Source organism: Sminthopsis crassicaudata, chromosome 6, assembly GCF_048593235.1.
Source record: "Sminthopsis crassicaudata isolate SCR6 chromosome 6, ASM4859323v1, whole genome shotgun sequence".
NCBI classification, from domain to species: Eukaryota; Metazoa; Chordata; class Mammalia; order Dasyuromorphia; family Dasyuridae; genus Sminthopsis; species Sminthopsis crassicaudata.
The window spans coordinates 106,288,088-106,306,748 of record NC_133622.1 but is presented as its reverse complement, the minus strand read 5'-3'; the positions used below and the strand labels follow the sequence as shown (position 1 = coordinate 106,306,748).

General features: G+C 36.2%; 1 protein-coding gene across 1 annotated transcript in view; it reads right to left on the bottom strand.

The window, feature by feature from the left end:
- SNX25 (sorting nexin 25) overlaps positions 1–18,661 on the bottom strand; it is a 263,033-nt gene that overhangs the window by 73,755 nt on the left and 170,617 nt on the right. Inside the window, exon 6 of the mRNA XM_074272880.1 lies at positions 17,206–17,276. Coding sequence (XP_074128981.1) covers positions 17,206–17,276 — 71 coding nt within the window. The remainder of the gene's footprint in view (positions 1–17,205; positions 17,277–18,661) is intronic.

The following is an 18,661-nucleotide window of genomic DNA, read 5'->3' as shown; positions in this document are numbered from 1 at the left end:
AAGGCCTTAATTCAAAGGAAGCAAAATACCAACTTTGAAATATTTTTCCTTGGTTGTTGAAACAATGAACTTTGATAGCTCTGACTCTCTGGAATTAAGTGGCTGACTCTAAAACTATAAGTTGCAGCTTTAAATATTTCTGGTAAAATGACTGGATTGATTCTGGGGTGTTTTTTTTTAATTGATCCTATTTGCAATTAATTGATTTTGTCCTGTCACTGCCTAAGTCATGGTATTTTGCATCTGAACTTAGTTCAGAAATTCAGCTGGCCTGTTACAAGTCAAGTTTAGAAATCCAGTTCTCTTGCTCCAAGGAAATTTGTTATTCTTGAGGGATGCAGGTGGGCTCAAGCAATAGAGGAGGAAAGAAGAAGGTTATTGCTAGCCCCCCATTCCAATTTCCAACCAATCGTATTCTCCCCCATATCTCAATTTTGTTGATATTGTTCAGTTGTGTGTGAGATTTCATGATCCTATTTGGGTTTTCTTGACAAAGACACTGGAGTGGATTTCCATTTCCCTCTCCAGCTCATTTGAGAGATAAGGAAAATGAAACAAACAGACTTACCCAATGTCATACAGCTAGTTAATATCTAAGCCCGGATTTAAACTCATGAAATTAAGTTTTCCTAACTCCAGACCTGGCATGACATTCACTATGCCATCTAGCCGCTCCCAGCTCTGAAACCAATCACATTGATTTTGCCATTTTTGATGTAGAGTTCTTTTAACCAATTATAATTTGTGTCCTGCCTATGAAGACCTATTCTTTGTCCTATATTCCCCAAAACTAGATAAAAGAGCTGCTCCCTCATTCAGGATCTAAGCTTTGCTGAGGAAGCTGAGATTTCATTTATTTGTGTCAGAACTTGGTCTCACTGTCGCACTGGTAATTATTTGGTCATATGTTCAGAATATATCTTTCAGATTCCTTGGGGAATCAACCCCAGCCAGCAAAAACTGAGCATGGTATTTTCTTTTCTTTTCTTTTTTTTTTCCTTTTTTTTTAATTGAAGTTTTTTATTTTCAAAATATATGCAAGGATCAATTTTCAACATTGACCCTTGAAAAACCTTGTGTTTTTCCTCCCCTTCTCCCCACCCCCAAAAGAAGTTCATGAGTGGCGTTTAGGACACTGGATAAGCTGCCGTGACCAGAAGTATACTAGTAAAGCACTTTCTTTTCTGTTTTTGGTTTTTTGGGGAGAGGCAATCAGGGTTAAGTGACTTGCCCAATTACTAAGCTTCTGAGGCTGGATTTGAACTCATGTCTTCCTGATTCCAGGACTTGATGTTCACTTCACCTAGCTTCCTGATGTACATTCTTTCAAATCCACATCAGTTTCTCAACTTTTGGAATATTTAGCTGATAGACACTGATAAAAGAATCTATAACCTTAAGCTTCCACCTTTAGGACAAAACAAAAACCTAGCCTTTTCAAAAATCGAACAGAAAGCCAATTCCACACATCCAGCCCCAACTTCAGTGTTACCTGAGCATCTGTGTGTTCATGCATACTGTCGCTAGAGATCACTGGAGAAGTGGTACCCACAAGTTTCCTCTCCTCAAAATCTCAAATTCTATTTCATGGATGGCACTCAGACCAAATTAAATTTCACAAAATGTAAACAAGCCAGACTTTAGTTTCAAGCTCAGGGCCAAACATTCCATGTGGTGAGCATGCAGACAAGATTTCAATTCAGAACAGGGAGTATCTGGGAGTGTAAGGGGAAAGGGCACCCATTTTCATCACCTATATCCCTCTTTTCCCAAGGAAGGCTTAAAATCTCTTCTATAAGAATAAAGACCAGAAGCAGCTTTATAAAAGGAGGGGGGCGGGAAAAAAGGAAAAGACCCCATAACCCAGCTGCAGAGTTAAGGAGAATGTTCCCGGGTTGGAGGGCTTGAATGTAGAGGGCTCCTGTGAATCTGCTCTGTTTGTTAATGAGCAATACAATACCATTGTTGGGTCACAAAGCTTCTTGCTCTCCCCCAAAAGAGCAGCTTGTAGCTCAGACAATTCCATGTATTTTTGCCTTGGAAAATTAATCCCGCGTTCGGCAATGAATGCCTACTATGGTACCCTGCCCGCCCATATTTCTGACGAGTGAAAATCCTGGCAAATCCAGTGATCCCAATGAATACGCTGCTTTGTGACCTTAAAACCCATTCAGCTGAGAAATATCCACATGTCGGGAAGAGTGTCAGAGAACGTGTGCACAACCACACTTTACATGACATTATCACTGAGCTCAAACCCAATTCACTGGGCAGTTGTTCTATGGGCCCTTAAGGATTCAAGGTAAATGGAACCCATAGTAATGTGCATTGTTAAAACCCTTTTGAATGAGAATGCTTAATCCGGCTTAGGAAGGCAGATCTGGTGGACAGAGAGCCAAGGCAATGACTTCCTAAAGCTAGTCTGAGGATAAAAATAAGCAGGGTGAAATAATCCAAAGAAATGACAAGTATCTTGACATATTTTCCCTCTACCTGATACAATTGTGAGTGTATGGAGGGCAGATGTCAGAAAACAAGAGCAGCCTAGAGTTGAGATGGAAACCAGGATGAGGAGAGGACCAGAAATCATCCAATCCACAAGGATTGTTTGAAGAAATTGGAGAAAAGAAAAATCAGGGAAAGTTTTAGTAGCTGTCTTCTAGTTTTATTTTTAGAGACTGGGCATGTTCTGCCTAAACAGAACTTGAGGTTCAATACATGGCTGCTGGCATTTATGAAAAAAAAACTTCTGAATATTCTGAGCTATTCAGTAATAAAATGCACTGTTTTGGAAGGTAATGATTGCCTCTTACTTGGGGGGATTTAGAGGTGGATTGGGGAAGGAAATATTTTGTTAGGGATAATGTGATCACAAATTTAGAGTTACAAGAGATCTTAAAGACCATTGTGTTCAACATCTCCTATTTTACAAATGAGTAAACAGAGGCACAGAGAAGTCACTTAAGTGGGATTTGAAGTCAGGTCTTAATGATACTAAGTCCCAATCACACTGATTAAGTCTGGAGGGCACTAGTGGCTCTATGAGGTCCCTTGGACATCTGAAATTCTATGATTTTGTCAGAAAAGGATAATGGACTGAAATGTAAAGAGACAAATACATTCAGGAAAAGATTTGTGATTATTAAAGTATGGAAAACAATAATAGGTTAAGAATTGCCATTATAGAAGATCATTGGAAATTTTTAAGAGAAAAATTTAAGTCCAGATAGTAGCTCAGAGAGCAGAGATGTATCCTTTATCCTTTATTTGAGAAGAGGAGGGGGATTAACTGATAACATGAGGAATTGTTAATATATATACATACACAAAGGACAACTATTCATTTCTAAGACAGCTAGGTGGCACTATAGAGTGTAGAGTACCAAGAATGAATTCAGAAAGACAAGTCTTCCTGAATTCAAATTGGACCTCGGATGCTTACTAACTGTGTGACCTTGGGCAAGTCACTTCATTCTGCTCACCAGTTTCCTCATCTGTAAAATGAGTAGGAGAAGGAAATGGCAAACCACTCTAGTATCTTTGCCAAAAAAACACCCAAAGGCTCACAAAGAGTAGGACATGCTGAAAACACTGAACATTATCCATTTCTACATTTACCAAGACAGCTACAGAGAAATAATGGATCAAAGAATATGAACAGCTTTTAAAACAGATTCTAAGTGGTCAGATGAAAATTGCTCCTAATAATAAAAAGAAAGAGAAAAACACATTAAACAACTCTGAAATTATGCTTCATATCCCACAAACTGACAAAGACAGGGGATAAAATGAAAGCAGTCCATGTGGGAAGGGCTGCGGGCAGACAGGCATATAAATAAATTGTTGTAATAGCTATGAATTAGTTGGCCCTTCTGGACACCAATTTGGAATTAGGTAAGAATTCGAATGAAATTGTTCATACCCTTTGATCAGTAATTTCATTACTATATTGAACATATATAGCAAAGAGATAAGAGGCAGAAACATAAATTCTAATATTTTGTGGTAGCCAAAAACTGAAAACAAAGTAGGGAAGGGTTGGGGAAAAAATATGGGTGTAATAGAATATCATTGTAGAACAAGAAATGAGGACAGTGAGACTTTCAGAGAAACATGAGAACATGTTTTTGAACTAATGCAGAGTAAAATAAGTTGTAGCAAAAGACCAAGAAGCACTACAACAGGGTAAATGAAAAAGCTTTTGAAAAGAAAACTGAACACAGAGTAAATGAAGAATTAAATAATAATCACATCAGAAAATGCAACCACTCAGAATTCTGTCTTCTTAGTAGAGAAACAGGGGACTACCAGAGCAGATTGTTATTTACACTGTCAGAAGTTGTCATTATGCCAGATAGTTATAAGACAGGGTTTGAGTTAGAAGTAGGACAGAAGGTATTTGGGCCAGCAATATCTTCGTTCCTACAGTATGGGTTCTTCTACCATGCTTAAAACACATTCCAGCCCTAGGATTCACACAAAAATTTAAGTTTCCTTTGTACCTTCTCTCTCATTGCATGGATCCTAGCAGATCATCTATTATAAATTGCTTTAAACTAATGCCCTATATAATTGTTAGCTATTATTAATAAAAAACAAAATGATATCATTAAATCTATTTTAAATAGTTACTGTAAAGTAACAAATGATAAAATAAAATATAAACACTGGGAGATATTGCAAGTTCAGTTCTAGACCACTGCAGTACAACTTATCATAATAGAGTGAGTTACATGAATGTTTTGGTTTCCCAGTATATATAAAAGTTATATTTAAACTATACTGTAGTCTATTAAGTGTGCAATAGCATTATGTCTAAAAATACCAATGTACATACCTTAATTAAAAAGTACTTTATTGCTAAAAAATCTTAATCATCATCTGAGCTTTCAGAGAGTTATAATAGTTTTGCTGATGGAGGGTCTTGCCTCCCAGTTGATGGATGATGACTGAACAAGGTAGTGGTTGCTGAAGGTTAGGGTGGCTATGGCAATTTCTTAAAATAAGACAATAGGGAAGTTTGCTACATCAACTGATTTCATTTGACCACTTAGAGGTCATTAAAGGGCTATTAATTAGCCAGTTTCACTATCGTGTCTCAGAGAGGAGGAAGGTCCAAAGAGAGGGAGAAAGACAGGGGAATGGGCAGTCAGTGGAAGAGTCAACACATAGACAGTGTTTATCAGTTAAATTTGCTGTCTTATCTGGGTGTGGTTCGTGGCACTCCAAAATAATTACAATAGTAACATCAAATACCACTGATCATAGATCATCATAACAAATATAATAATAATGAAAATGTTTGAAATATTGTGAGAGTTACCAAAATGTGACAGAGACCCAATGTGAGCACATGCTGTTGAAAAAATGACACCAACAGATTTACTTGCCTAACACAGGACTGCCACAAACCTTCAGTTTGTAAAAAATAGTATATCTGTGAAGCACTTAAATAAAGTGAAATGCAATAAAACAAGGCATGCTTGTATTTTGAATCACAAATCTGATGTGAACATCACAAGTAGTCCAACTGAACTATCACTGTATTTTATACTTAGAAAAAAAATCAATAATAGACTATTTTCCTCTTCATACTTTTCTCCATAGAATTCTAAGACTAAATCATATTCTAGGAGTTTCCAATAGGAGACAAATGAGACTCCTGATCAGGTCTGTCACGGAGTCCCCAGGCTATTGCCAAATACCCTTCTTCAACTTCCAACAGCTTAGAAGAATTTGAAGTAGTGAGGAAGGTTCTGGATTACAGTGAGGATGAAGTTGACTGGCAAGCCTCCATCACTGCACTCAAGGCTCTCAAGATGGATTTCAAGAGTCTGGGTGGGAAGCAGAATAGACCATTGGGAAATTTTACCCTTATACTTAAATCAACAGTGATGGTATTAAGTGCTTCCTGTAAATATGATGTGAGAAATTTTACACTAAACTCCTTCACGATAAGAGTTCAGTGAACAGGTATATGTTTACTTTGGGACAATTTAAAAACCTGTTCTCAGAAACAGCCCTTGAATTTTTAAGACAAAGGTCAGTGGCAATCTTTGGGGGTTTACTGAAAATCATAAAGTTCTTCAAAACTATTGACGACCATTTCCAAAAGCTGTCTTGACACTAAATATTACTTTTCAATCTGAGGCTTTGTGTTCTTTTAAAAAAGAGAAAATGGAATTTTTTTCCTCAAGATAAATGCTTTAAATACCCAAGTAAAAAATTATATTTTTCTATTTCATATGAATGGAAACCAAAGTCAAAGACATTACTCCATGTTTTATTAGGAGCTAAATTGAAATGTATAAGTATGAGGAGAATGAAAGGAGAAAGAAATTGTACAATTTAGAATGAGACAGACAATAGGTAGGCCTAGTGTTTACAATGGATGATTTGTTTCCTAATCTAAAAAAAAAAATCACTTCTATAACTTCTATCAAAGGATCTCAAAAGGGAGACATTTTTCTAATACACCTGTTAAAAAGGAATGACAACATATAATTTTAGTTTGTTCATTAAATTATATCAAAAATTTTATTTTCCCATCCCAGTAGCTTTCAGTTTGAAAGGATGTACAATGGTTTAGTGGAATATACTGTATACTACATTAGTCATTCAACAAGCAGGCACATGGGATAGGGCATTGGGCCTATGGTCAGCAAGTCACTTCAATCCTGTCTGACTCCTCATGACCCCATTTGAGATTATGAACTCAAGAAGAGGTGTCGTCTTCCTGACTCTAGGCCCAGCACAGGAAGGCATAAGTTCAAATGTGACCTCAGACACATTGTGTGACTCTGGACAAGTCACTTCACACTGCCTCAGTTTCCTTATCTATGAAATAATCTGGGCAAGGAAATGGCAAACCACTCTAGTATCTCTGCCAAGAAAACCTCAAATAGGGTCATAAAGAGTTGATAATAACTGAAAAAAGACTCTGACTCCAGGCCTGACTATCCATTGTACTACCTAATTGATTAGGAAGATCTGAGTTCAAATTCAGCCTCAAATACTTAATAGTGTGTGACCCTGAGCAATTTTTTTCCATGTAACTCAATCTTTATTAGCATTTAAAATTTATTAAGATATGAATACAATAAAAGCAGGAGTTTCATTTACCCACAGAAAGATTTAGTAAAATCACAGAAATGGAAATTTATATCAACCAATAACATATTAAATTTCTATCTAATTCAAAAACCTCAAAGAAACAAAATCAATGCATATACTATAAAGATGATAATTTTCCTCATGTAACTAATATCCCAATAGATAACTAGATACAAATAGGAGATGATAGAACTTTATCACTTTCCCCCAATTTCTCTGTTATTCTCCTATTCAAAATATGTGCCTCTATTTGCCTTAGTCTGTCATCTATAGAATAAATACAAACTCACTAATGAAGGAGAGGGCAACTACTCCAGTATCTTTGCCAAGAAAACCCCTGAACTGTCCATGGGGACATGTAGAAACAGACACAACTAAATGAGTGAACCACAAATGTGCCAGGCACTGTACTAGGTATACAAAGACAAAAATGAAACAGCCCCTGTTTTCTGGGAGATTATATTCTATCATGATAGACAATGTGTAGACAAGCATATTAAAAAACAAATACAAGATAACTTTTGTCAGAGCCTAAGTATTCTCTCTTTGATAGATCATATGGGTCATTGTTACTTCTAGTCAATGAACTCTAATTTCTTTAACTGTAAAATAGGAATACCCACATTTTCTACCTCACATGATTACTTCAAAGAAAGTGACTGGAAAAGTATAAAATACTCTATAAAATAGGAAACTATTAATATGTCCTACCTCTTTAATTTGCTTAGGTCATCAAGATCATTATTTCCATAGAAAGAATGCTGGATTTAGAATAAGAGAACTTGGTTAGAATTTAGGCTTTGCAACTTATGCCACATGTGAACTTGGTCAATTGATTTTTAACTTGTATGTTTGCTCATCTGTAAAATGGGTGAGTTGGAAAAGATAATTCCTAAATTGCCTTTGACTCCAGATCCATGATTCTAAGATTCATTAACATAGTTTACATAAGATCTCCTTATGAGAAAGATCTTAGTATAATGAAAGTGTAGCGTCCTTCTGGAGGTGCATGTTCGGGCACCAAAACATAGTGTCCGGAATAGCTTTCTGGAGGATCTCAGAGCCAGCCTTGATCTTAGTGGAGGAAAGCAGGAGGCAGGAGAGCCACCAGGAGGATGGTCAAAGATGGGATGTCTCATTTCCAGTTCTCTCAGCCCTTCAATACCTCAGTATGATTACATCATTACAGCATACTGAGTATGTGTAAACTAGAGAACCATGCTAAGGACTAAGTATATGTGAGCTAGAGGACCATCATCTCATCAATTCCACTGAGTTAACACCTTGTTGTAAGTATCCTTGTTTCAAGTATACTTTTCCAGAGTTCCAGTCCTCTACAGAAAAGAATACGAAACTATATCTAAAAGACCTCAGTTTGCTCTGATATTTCAGTGGTTCTGAGATCTCATATCTGTGTGGGAATCCCCTCCACCCAACGTATCCTTGCTTTCTCATCCTATGTGAATATTGCCCATATCGGCTCACAGACCGTCCAAAAGGGGATTCACACAACATGCTAGGGAAGTTCACCTACAATTCTTTAAAAATGCAAACTGTTGAGGGCAGCTATGCATCACAGTGGATACAGTACTGGTCCTGGAGTGAAGAGGAACTGAATTCAAATACAGCTTCAGACACATATGTTCCTGGGTAAATCACTTAATCTCAACTACTTCCCCCTTCCCCCCATAAAAAATGCAAGCTGTCCAGCAATTATCCTTCAGTCTTGCTACATGGCCAGCGGACTCCTTTTTCAGACATAAGTTTCTTAAATAATATTTTCTAAAATCCCTCTGCACAGGTCCTCAGTAGTGATATCACTTGCACATTCCACTGTTTATGTGATTTACAGTTTTAATTCTTCAGAGACTGTGGTTTTCAATGACTTTCAGTCATAGATTATCACTGGAAGTATATTAATGTCAGAAAGATGGTTCTTTGAGTCAGGGAGAAGTTTGGGTCATTAAAAGTCTTGAGCAATTAATTATTCAGAAGAATAATATAGCCCCATCTCTTCCTCCTGTCTAATTCTGAGCTTAGCTCACCACCTGTTTGAATTAGGGGACCTTAATCTGTGATCCATATTTTAATTATTGTCTTTCAATATAATTGGTTTCCTTTGTAAGCCTATGAATTTTAATTTATGGTTTTTACAAAATCCTAAGGAGGAATATTCAAGGTTCATCGAAGTGCCAAAGACCCATTTGTGACACAATAAAAGTTTAATTACTCCTGATTTATATTATAGACACATACAAAAAAAAAAAAAAAAAAAGGATGTAATGTTACCCTGGCTACAGTTCAGACACTAGCTATTTTTCATCCAAGTGAAGCATTTGTTAAGGGCCCAATACGTGCAAGGCAAAGTTCTGCTTTCAAGGAGTTCACAGTCTAATGACAGAGACATGATAACTATATATGAAGCAGCTATCAACAGTATATATTAGGGATCATCAAGAGAGGGAAGCCACAAAAATTAAGGAGATTTCAAACATCTTGCAGAAGGTAATATTTTACCTTAATCTTGAAGGAAACTTGGAAGCCAATAGATCTAAATGAGGAGGAAGAGAATTCTAGGAATGAAAATAGCAAGTGAAAATACCTAAAGACCATTATGTATATGGTACAGCAAGAAGTCTAATGTCATTAGATCACTCTGTGAGTGTGTGTGTGTGTGTGTGTGTGTGTGTGTGTAAAAGAAAGAGGAAGAGATTAAAAAAGAGAAGATAAAGAAGGAAAAGGAAAAGGAGACAATTTTGACAACTAAAAAGGTAGGAAGAGTCTATGTTATAAAAGCAGAGGATTTTATATTTAAACATGGAGATGACAGAGAGCCACTGGAGGTGACAATGACATATCTGAACTTTCAGAAAAGCAATTTAAAAACCAAGTAGAGACTAGACTATAATGGGAAGTGATCTGAGGAAGTAAGACCATACAGAAGGCTCTTACAATATTCAGGTGACTAAATGGTCTGCCTCCAATAATGAACCTCTTCATACCTACCTAGGCTAGTCCTCAGAAGATGGTTAGCACTAATCGTACCTAAAAGCCTTTCTAGCAAGGGCACTCCCCAGCATATCCTTGAGAGAAATGATTATTAATACCCATTATGTGGGGGAGATTCAAAGGCTTTTCTTTTTTTCTCAGTTCTTTTAAAAGGCTCCCTTTTTTTCAGGGACATCACTTATAAAGAGATTCTCCAGATCCGGGTCAGACCCCACCCAACCTTGCAAGGAATTTAACTTAGGGTAGTCCTCTGTGTTCAGCTCAGGCTTGGGTGGGGTATACATTCTTTGAATTGATAGTCTAAAGCTATGGATAGTCTGATATGGAGATACTTTTCCAAACCAAGATATACTCAGCCCTTTCTTTTTAATATAGTCTAGCTTCCATCATGTTAATCAATTAGATTTAATTAATGTTTGAGGGACCACCTTTTGTTATGAAAGATATATAAACTGTGAGTCTGCCAAAATGACTGTCTTTGGTCTAAGAGAGATGGCCAAAAAACCCTCCTTTGTTAATAACCTGCTGGCCTTATTAATAAAATGACTAAATTACCCAGAAATTATGCCTTTTTAAATATCACAGCTATGGCAACAAAAGGACTTTAGAGGAAAAGAGACAATACTGACTTAAGATCTGGGAAACTGCCCTCTTCTTTCAGGACTCATGATGAGATTTCTTCATCAAGAGAGAGGTCTTTTTCCTGAAAATCTCTTAAGTTGACTCTCCTCAACCTAAAACTTCTGATTCTAACCTTCTATCACTTCAGTTTAAGTATATATGTGTCTACATGTCTATTCTAAGTGTTTGAATTAATTGAAAGTGAAAAAAGCAATAACTTAACTTCTGCAAAATGTACTTCATTTTCTAAAACTACCCAACCAGGTAGTCATAATATATGATACAAAATTTACAATGCACTTTTTGTTAATCTTCACAACACAAAAACCCCACAGTTGGCTTGTGTCCCTTTCTTAATGTTTTTGTTTCCTTCTTTGTTTTTTTAATGCTTTACTGATATTCCTTTTTATTCTTCTATTTCGATCACTACCAAACCTTTATCTCAACCTCTGTAACAAATGTTATCCTTGAAGAAATAACTAAAGCAAAATAATTCAACATATGGTCATATTTGAAAGGATGTCTCAAATTCTGCTTCAGTCCATCATCTCTTTATCAAGAGGCAGGAAGGAAGCTTTTTAATTGGTCTTTTAAATCAGGATCAATTTACATCAAGTATACATGTTCCTGCTTTTGATTAGTTAGCCCTACAGAAAGTCAAAGTGACCCATATTTTCTTAGAAAATCATCATGATAATCAAATTACCTGGGACTAAGCTATCACATAATTCATTTCTTCAAAAGATGAAAAATTCTTTAAGAAGGAGAAAAAGGAATATTAAAATTTCAAACACAGAGTGGGGGTAAACTGAACTGATATTGCTCAGGATTGCTTTAGAATTCATGTTAACTTTCAGAACAGTTGGGCAGAAAAAAGAAACTAAGGTCCTTATCAAGTTTTCATGAAATTGTCCCGAAAGAAAGACTTATTAAATAGTTGAGCCCTCTTAGAATTCTTTTCAGAGAAAATGCAAATTAAGACCACTCTGAGATACCACTACACACCTGTTAGATTGGCTAGAATGATAGGGAAAGATAATGCAGAATGTTGGAGGGGATGTGGGAAAACAGGGACACTGATACATTGTTGGTGGAGTTATGAATACATCCAGCCATTCTGGAGAGCGATTTGGAACAATGTTCAAAAAGTTACCAAAATGTGCATACCCTTTGATCCAGAAGTTTTACTACTGGGCTTGTATCCCAAAGAGATCTTAAAGAAGGGAGAGGGACCTGTACGTGCAAGAATGTTTGTGGCAGCCCTCTTTGTGGTGGCCAGAAACTGGAAACTACGTGGATGCCCATCAAATGGAGAATGGCTGAATAAATTATGGTCTATGAATATTATGGAATGTTATTGTTCTGTAAGAAATGACCAGCAGAATGAACTGATGCTGAGTGAAATGAGCAGGAACAGGAGATCGTTGTATATTTCAACAACAATACTATATGATGATCAATTCTGATGGACGTGGCCATTTTCAACAATGAGATGAACCAAATCAGTTCCAATAGAGCAGTAATGAACTGAACCAGTTACACCCAGCTAAAGAACTCTGGGAGATGACTATGAACCACTACATAGAATTCCCAATCCCTCTATTTTTGTCTGCCTGCATTTTTTATTTCCTTCACAGGCTAATTGTACACTGTTTCAAAGTCCGATTCTTTTTGTACAGCAAAACAATTGTTTGGACAAGTATACATATATTGTATTTAATTTATACTTTAACATATTTAACATGTATTGGTCAACCTGCCATCTGGGGGGTGGGGAAAAATTAAAACAAAAGGTTTGGCAATTGTCAATGTTGAAAATTACCCATGCATATATCTGGTAAATAAAAACTTATTATTAAAAAAAAAAGTATAAGTCATGAAAAAAAATTCTCTTCAGAGAACATTTGATCAGGTAATTTTTTAACCTGCTAAACAGCATGGTTAATCTGAATTACCTTTCATATTTTTAAAAATCTTACACTGTCACAGATTTTTTTTATGGCTTTCTTACTACAAAATTAAAACAATTGGAGTAAATAAGCACATAGAAGCAAGCTTTCATTTTGAATTATAAGCTTTCAATGCTGAATAAAAAGGCCAACATTTTTGTTTTTTTCTCAAATGTTTTCATTACTGTAATTCTAATGGGGATGCAAATTAAGTTTTTAAAACTCTAAGGTCTAAATAATTTACAAATTTATTAAAAAAAACCTCAAAAGCACTTAGAGTTTACAAAGACTGTCCTACAACAGCCCTGTGAATGAGATAGTGACAATATTGTCAATCCCCATTTCACAGGTTTAGTTTTAGGTTTTAGAAACAGAAGTTGAGACAGAATAAATAAAACCTGGTGCATCTTGTTTATTATGATTTTGTGATAAGTCCGTTTGAATGACAGTCAAGTTCTAATGATCTTCTTTCAATTGAGGTTATATTAGAAAGAGAGTGAATGTCTACATAGAGTTAGAGGCTGAATTCAAATACCAACTCTATTCCTTCCTGGCTGTATGACAAAGTCATCTAATCCTGGGTAGCTAAGTGGTCTAGTGAATTGATCTAGTGGATCTAGGAATCAAATCCACAGCTTCAGACACAAAATAACTGTGACTTTATGTCTGTTTGTTTCAGTTTCCTCAGTTGCAAAATGGACATAAAAATAGTTTCCTCCCAAGATGGTTGAGTGATGTTCTGACACTATGGCTGCATTTTGGCCCTAGGAATGGAGAGGAAATAAAAAAAAAGCAGCAGATAACCAGATAATCTGATCAGGCTTAATGGCTAAAAATTTTTATGACGTCTTACTCAATTTAAACTTGCAAATTCATTCATAGAACTAGACTGAACTGCATTCCACTGAATGGAGCCAGAAGATTTGGCTCTGGAGACAAGCACATGGAGGCATCCAAGGAAATGCTCCCACATATCCTCTGCCACTGTGGTCCTCAAATGAAAATAGACTTGTTAAAGCTATCAAATCACCAGAAAAACCTGAGATTCAAGTAAATTTAACAATTCCAAAAGTGGGAAAGGTCTTAAGACCAGACCTTGTAATGCTGGACTGTATCACTACTATCAGGTAAAACTTTTCCCTTTGAAAATAGATATTTGGTCTTCCAATCAGCAGAGGCTGATAAGATTAAGAAATATCAGTTACATATGTATATATACATACTTTCTTTTCACTTATGCCATCCTGCTTCTCTAAACATGTGTGAATAAATGTAAATAACTATGTTCTCTAAACAGGGACTACCTGTTTTAACCTAAAATATTCCTACTGCCACACTAGAGCCATAGGCTTCTAATTCTTAATCTAATAAGGGTCTTTCTCACCATAAAATGCTGCCTCTCAATGTAGCATGACTTCAAAATATTGAAGGAAAGATATAAAACTTGGGAGGAAAAAAACCTGATTCAAATAAGTTTATTCTTTAAAGGTAGAAAACATATGAAGCTAATCACATTCTTTCTCAAAATTTGCTTTCCCCTGCCAATCACTTATAAAAATTACAATTTACAATAAATTTACAATGTATTGTTTAGAGTGAATATCAGTTTGTTGAAGAGGTTTCTGGGTTTTTTTTTTAATGTTATATAAATGTGCTCATAAATGAGCTTGAATAATAATGGTACATGTAATTCAATAAAAATGGAGATAATAAACACACATTGTGATATGAGACTTCCTTAGTCAGAAATGAATTTTGCATGAGATGTTAGAAACACAGTATCTCAGATGAGAAATGATCCTTAGAAATCAGCAAGTATAACCCCTATCTGCCTGAGAATTCATTTTAAATTATCCTCATTCAGGCTCGATTTAAAGACCCACTGTGATGGGGAATAGATTGCCTCCTGAGGCATATTATTCTACCTTTGGACCATGGTAGTTCTTAGATACAGTTTCCTTACACTCAACTGAAATCTGCTTCTATGACTACTACTTCTCCCTCCCCCCCCCCAATTTCTGCTCTTCTGGCCAAAAATAAACCCAATCCTTATTCCACATGACAGCCCTCGGAAGACAGTTATCGCATGCTCTTTAAATCATTTCTTCTCCAGGCTAGACAAACCAAATTCCTTTAACAAATTTTCATAATGCATAATTTTGAGTCTGGTATTACGCTGGCTACTCTCTGCTGGATATGTTCCAAGCTGTTAAATGTGTATCTTAAAATGTGGGACCCAGAAACAAACAAGCACAAGTCTTGGAATGTAGAAGAGTTTTGTAGTTGAGTCACATCTGATTCTCCATGTCCCCATTTGTGGGTTTTCTTAGCAAAGATACTAGAGTGATTTATTATTTCCTTCTCCAACTTATTTTACATATAAGAAAACGAAGACAAACAGGGTTAAAGTCCCACAAATAGTAAGTATTAATGGCTACTTCAGGTTTAGCATTCTATACATAGTACCAGTTTGTTACCCAGAACAGAATACAACTGAGCTATTGTCTGCCTTATTTTCTAGACTCTAATAAAAATAATAAATACTTATATGTTTTAAGGATTGGAAAGGGATTTACATGTAAGACTTCATACAATATTATCCTTACACCATCTCTTCAAGGTAACAATTTTTGTTATATTTCTTTTATATTTAATAAAATTTCTTTCTAGAAAAACATTTCTTAGCTAACCCATTTTCTCAAAATTTCTTTTCCTCTGCCAATCACCAACAAAAAACTATAATTCATACTTTATCATCCCTATTGTTTGCACATCAGCTGTTCATTGAAAAATTTTTTCGTTGAGGTATTTTTGTTTTTGTAGATAGATAGAGCATGGCCTGGAATCAGGAAGACTCATCTTTTTGAATTCAAATATGGGTCTCAAATACTTCGTAGTTCTGTGACCCAGGGTAAGTCACTTAACCCTGTTTGCCTCAGTTTCTTCCTCTGTCAAATGAGTCAGAGAAGGAAATGACAAAGCACTTCTATATCCCAAATGGGATAATGGAGAATTAGACATGACTGAAATGACTCAACAAAAAGTTTAGTTTGTTGTTGTTTTTTTTTCCAAGTTCCAGATACACAAGTTTAAGTTTGCACTTTATGATTGAAGTCCATTAAAATCCTTTTTTTAATCATAAACTATTGGGCAGTTCATTTTTTTTTACTCAAGGACAGGATTTTACATTTATGTCTACTTCATCTTTGAGTTGGCTCGGTATTCTAGGCTTCAGTCTTTTCTAAGTGTTGCCTAACATTATAGCTTTCTCTCTTACCTGCAAGTCAATTTAAGCGTTAACTTTAAATTGTACAATTATCTTCCCAGATTATTTTTATCTTGCGAATACAATCCTTCCTTTGCAACAACAACAACAACAGAATTCGGTTCTGCACATATATATTGTACCTAGGATATACTATAAGATATTTAATATGTATGGGAATGCCCACCATCTAGGGGAGGAGGTGGAGGGAAGGAGGGGAAAAACTCGGAACAGAAGGGAGTACAAGGGATAATGTTGTAAAAAAAATTTACCTATGCATATGTACTGTCAAAAAATGTTATAATTATAAAAATTAATAAAAAAATTTTTTTTTAATTGTACAATTAGTGATTTAGCCACTTCTGGCTTTTTAATTTTCCAGACATTTCTTTGATGTAGAGAACTCCTCAGGAGTAAAATTTTTTCTAACAATTCAGGTCAGCACTTATTCTGAAATTTGTGAGTTGTTCTGGACACTGAGAGATAGGTGACTTGCATTTACACAGTCATGAGCATCAGGCACGGGATGGGAGCAGTGATAACACATCTTAGATTTTCTGTGATTTCCAATTACTCTGTTCTGGTGTTCTCATAAAGTATTTAAAAATGCCCTGGCAGCTTCCTTATTTCAGCACACAGTAACTGAATGGATGAAGTCAATAAGCATTCCAATAATGAGGCACATTCGTCATAGAAGAATGAAAGCCAAAAAAGACAAAGTAATAAGCTAGAGAAATAGCAGGATTGTTTTCTGAACTGGGGCAGAGTGTGTGTATGTGACACGTGGGCATGGGTAGCCTTGGGACAACTATGTCTCTACGTTTCCAGTGTAAAGACAATTGATGTCATGCTGCGTGCTCCTAGAGGCATTCATCCAGATTTCCTGGTATGGAGGGAAAAAAGACAGTGGTAGTTTTTCAAAAGATGATGCTTCCTGATGCCCCATATTTTTAGCCGACAGAATTGTGAATGGAAAGAATGAAAGCAGCACGAGGTTAAGTGAGTAATCACGGAAGTTTCAATGTATTGTATTCTAAGACCATGGAAACTGGACTTTGCAATGTTCTCTGGAAGAGAACCTGACCCTCCAAAATGTAAGGGGAGCAGAGTTGTCATAGCACCAGACATCTGATTGTAAACCGTTTGGTGACTCAAAACCAGAGTCTCTGAAACAAAGAATGTACTAAAATAGTGTATTAATTTAATATCATATTAAAATGTAGGGGTTAAAATGTAATTATTTCTTACCTTTGTGCCTCTTCAGCTGGGGGAAGCTGCTGATTGTTGTTGCTTGAATTATCTCTACTACAATCTGATACCTGATTAAGGGAAGAAATGAGAAAGGTTGACTAGGAGGGAATGGACGGTTTTTTCAGCAGCACTTTTAGTTGAAATAAGTCACTAAAATCATGTTGTATAAATTTCATTTTAACTAAGACCTTCAACCCCAGCTTACTTGGGATCACTAATATTCACAAAACCAGGATAGGAGATCAAAGAGGCTCAAATAAAGTGAAATAATGATGACGACAACTATATATTCCAAATTTAATACGAGCATCCCCTGAGACTGAGTCTTTTCTGGATAGGATATCGCAGGTCAGAATTTCAAAGGAGCAAGTTTTGAAAAGCAGTGTTACGTAAAGAGAGGGCTGGGAATCAGACCAATGTTGTCATCTCGGGTCTGCCAATAATGAGCTTTATAACCCCTTAATTTTTCTAGCTTGAGTGTTCTCATCTCAAACTAAAGGTCGGGTTCTATCAGACTCAGAAGAGCTCTAAGGTGTCATTTACAGCATTCTCTTTCTTTATAACCTGTGACCTCAATATTATGGAGCTTCAGTGCCAGTGGATAAGCTAACATTCTTGTGTTTTTCCTTGTCAAGGTTTATTGATTGACTGACCTGAGAGGACATTCTATCTTTTCTATTCCTCCCTCAGAGCAGTGATAGGGTGAGGTATCACAGACTCAAGTATGACTAAAACCAAAAAACAACAACACCAAAGTTGCTTATACGTTGCCTGTTTTATTAGGTTGCATGCTCCTCTAGTGTGGGGACTGCTTTTGCTTTTCTTTATATCCCAATTTAATAGTGTTTAGCACATAATAAGTATTTAATTAAAGAGTATGACTTGGTTGACTGATTCTCCTCTCCATGATATAACTGAAAACAGAAGAGACCTTGGTAGCCATCAAGCCTCCCTCATTTTGCTTCTGAGGAAACTGAGGCACAGCCATGATGCTAAGGGAAGTGACTGTTTCCCCCCACTAGAATGTGAGATCTTTCAGGGCAGGGACTTATTTGCCTCTTTTTATATATACCCCCTCACTTAGCACAGTGGCTGACACAAGGGAAGTACTTTTAAAATGTTTATTGACTTTTCTCACACTTCTCCTCCTTTCAGACCTCGCTGAAATGCCATCTCCTTCATAAACACTTGTCTAAGTCTTCTCCCATTATCTGCCCCCGCTAAAGTATTCTCTCCTTCCACAAACTTTCCTGTACTCTCTTATTGGTTCCCTCATTATCCTCGGCACACATTGCTAATGTTGTATCAATACAATTCAATATATCAAAGTAAGGCCAGCCTGTAATTCACAAAACTCTCCCCTAAACATCTCTTTGATTCCATTTGTGGATGGTTTTTCTGAACATGACACAGAACTAATCAAGTCATGACTTAATCATTACCTTTTGTTTTT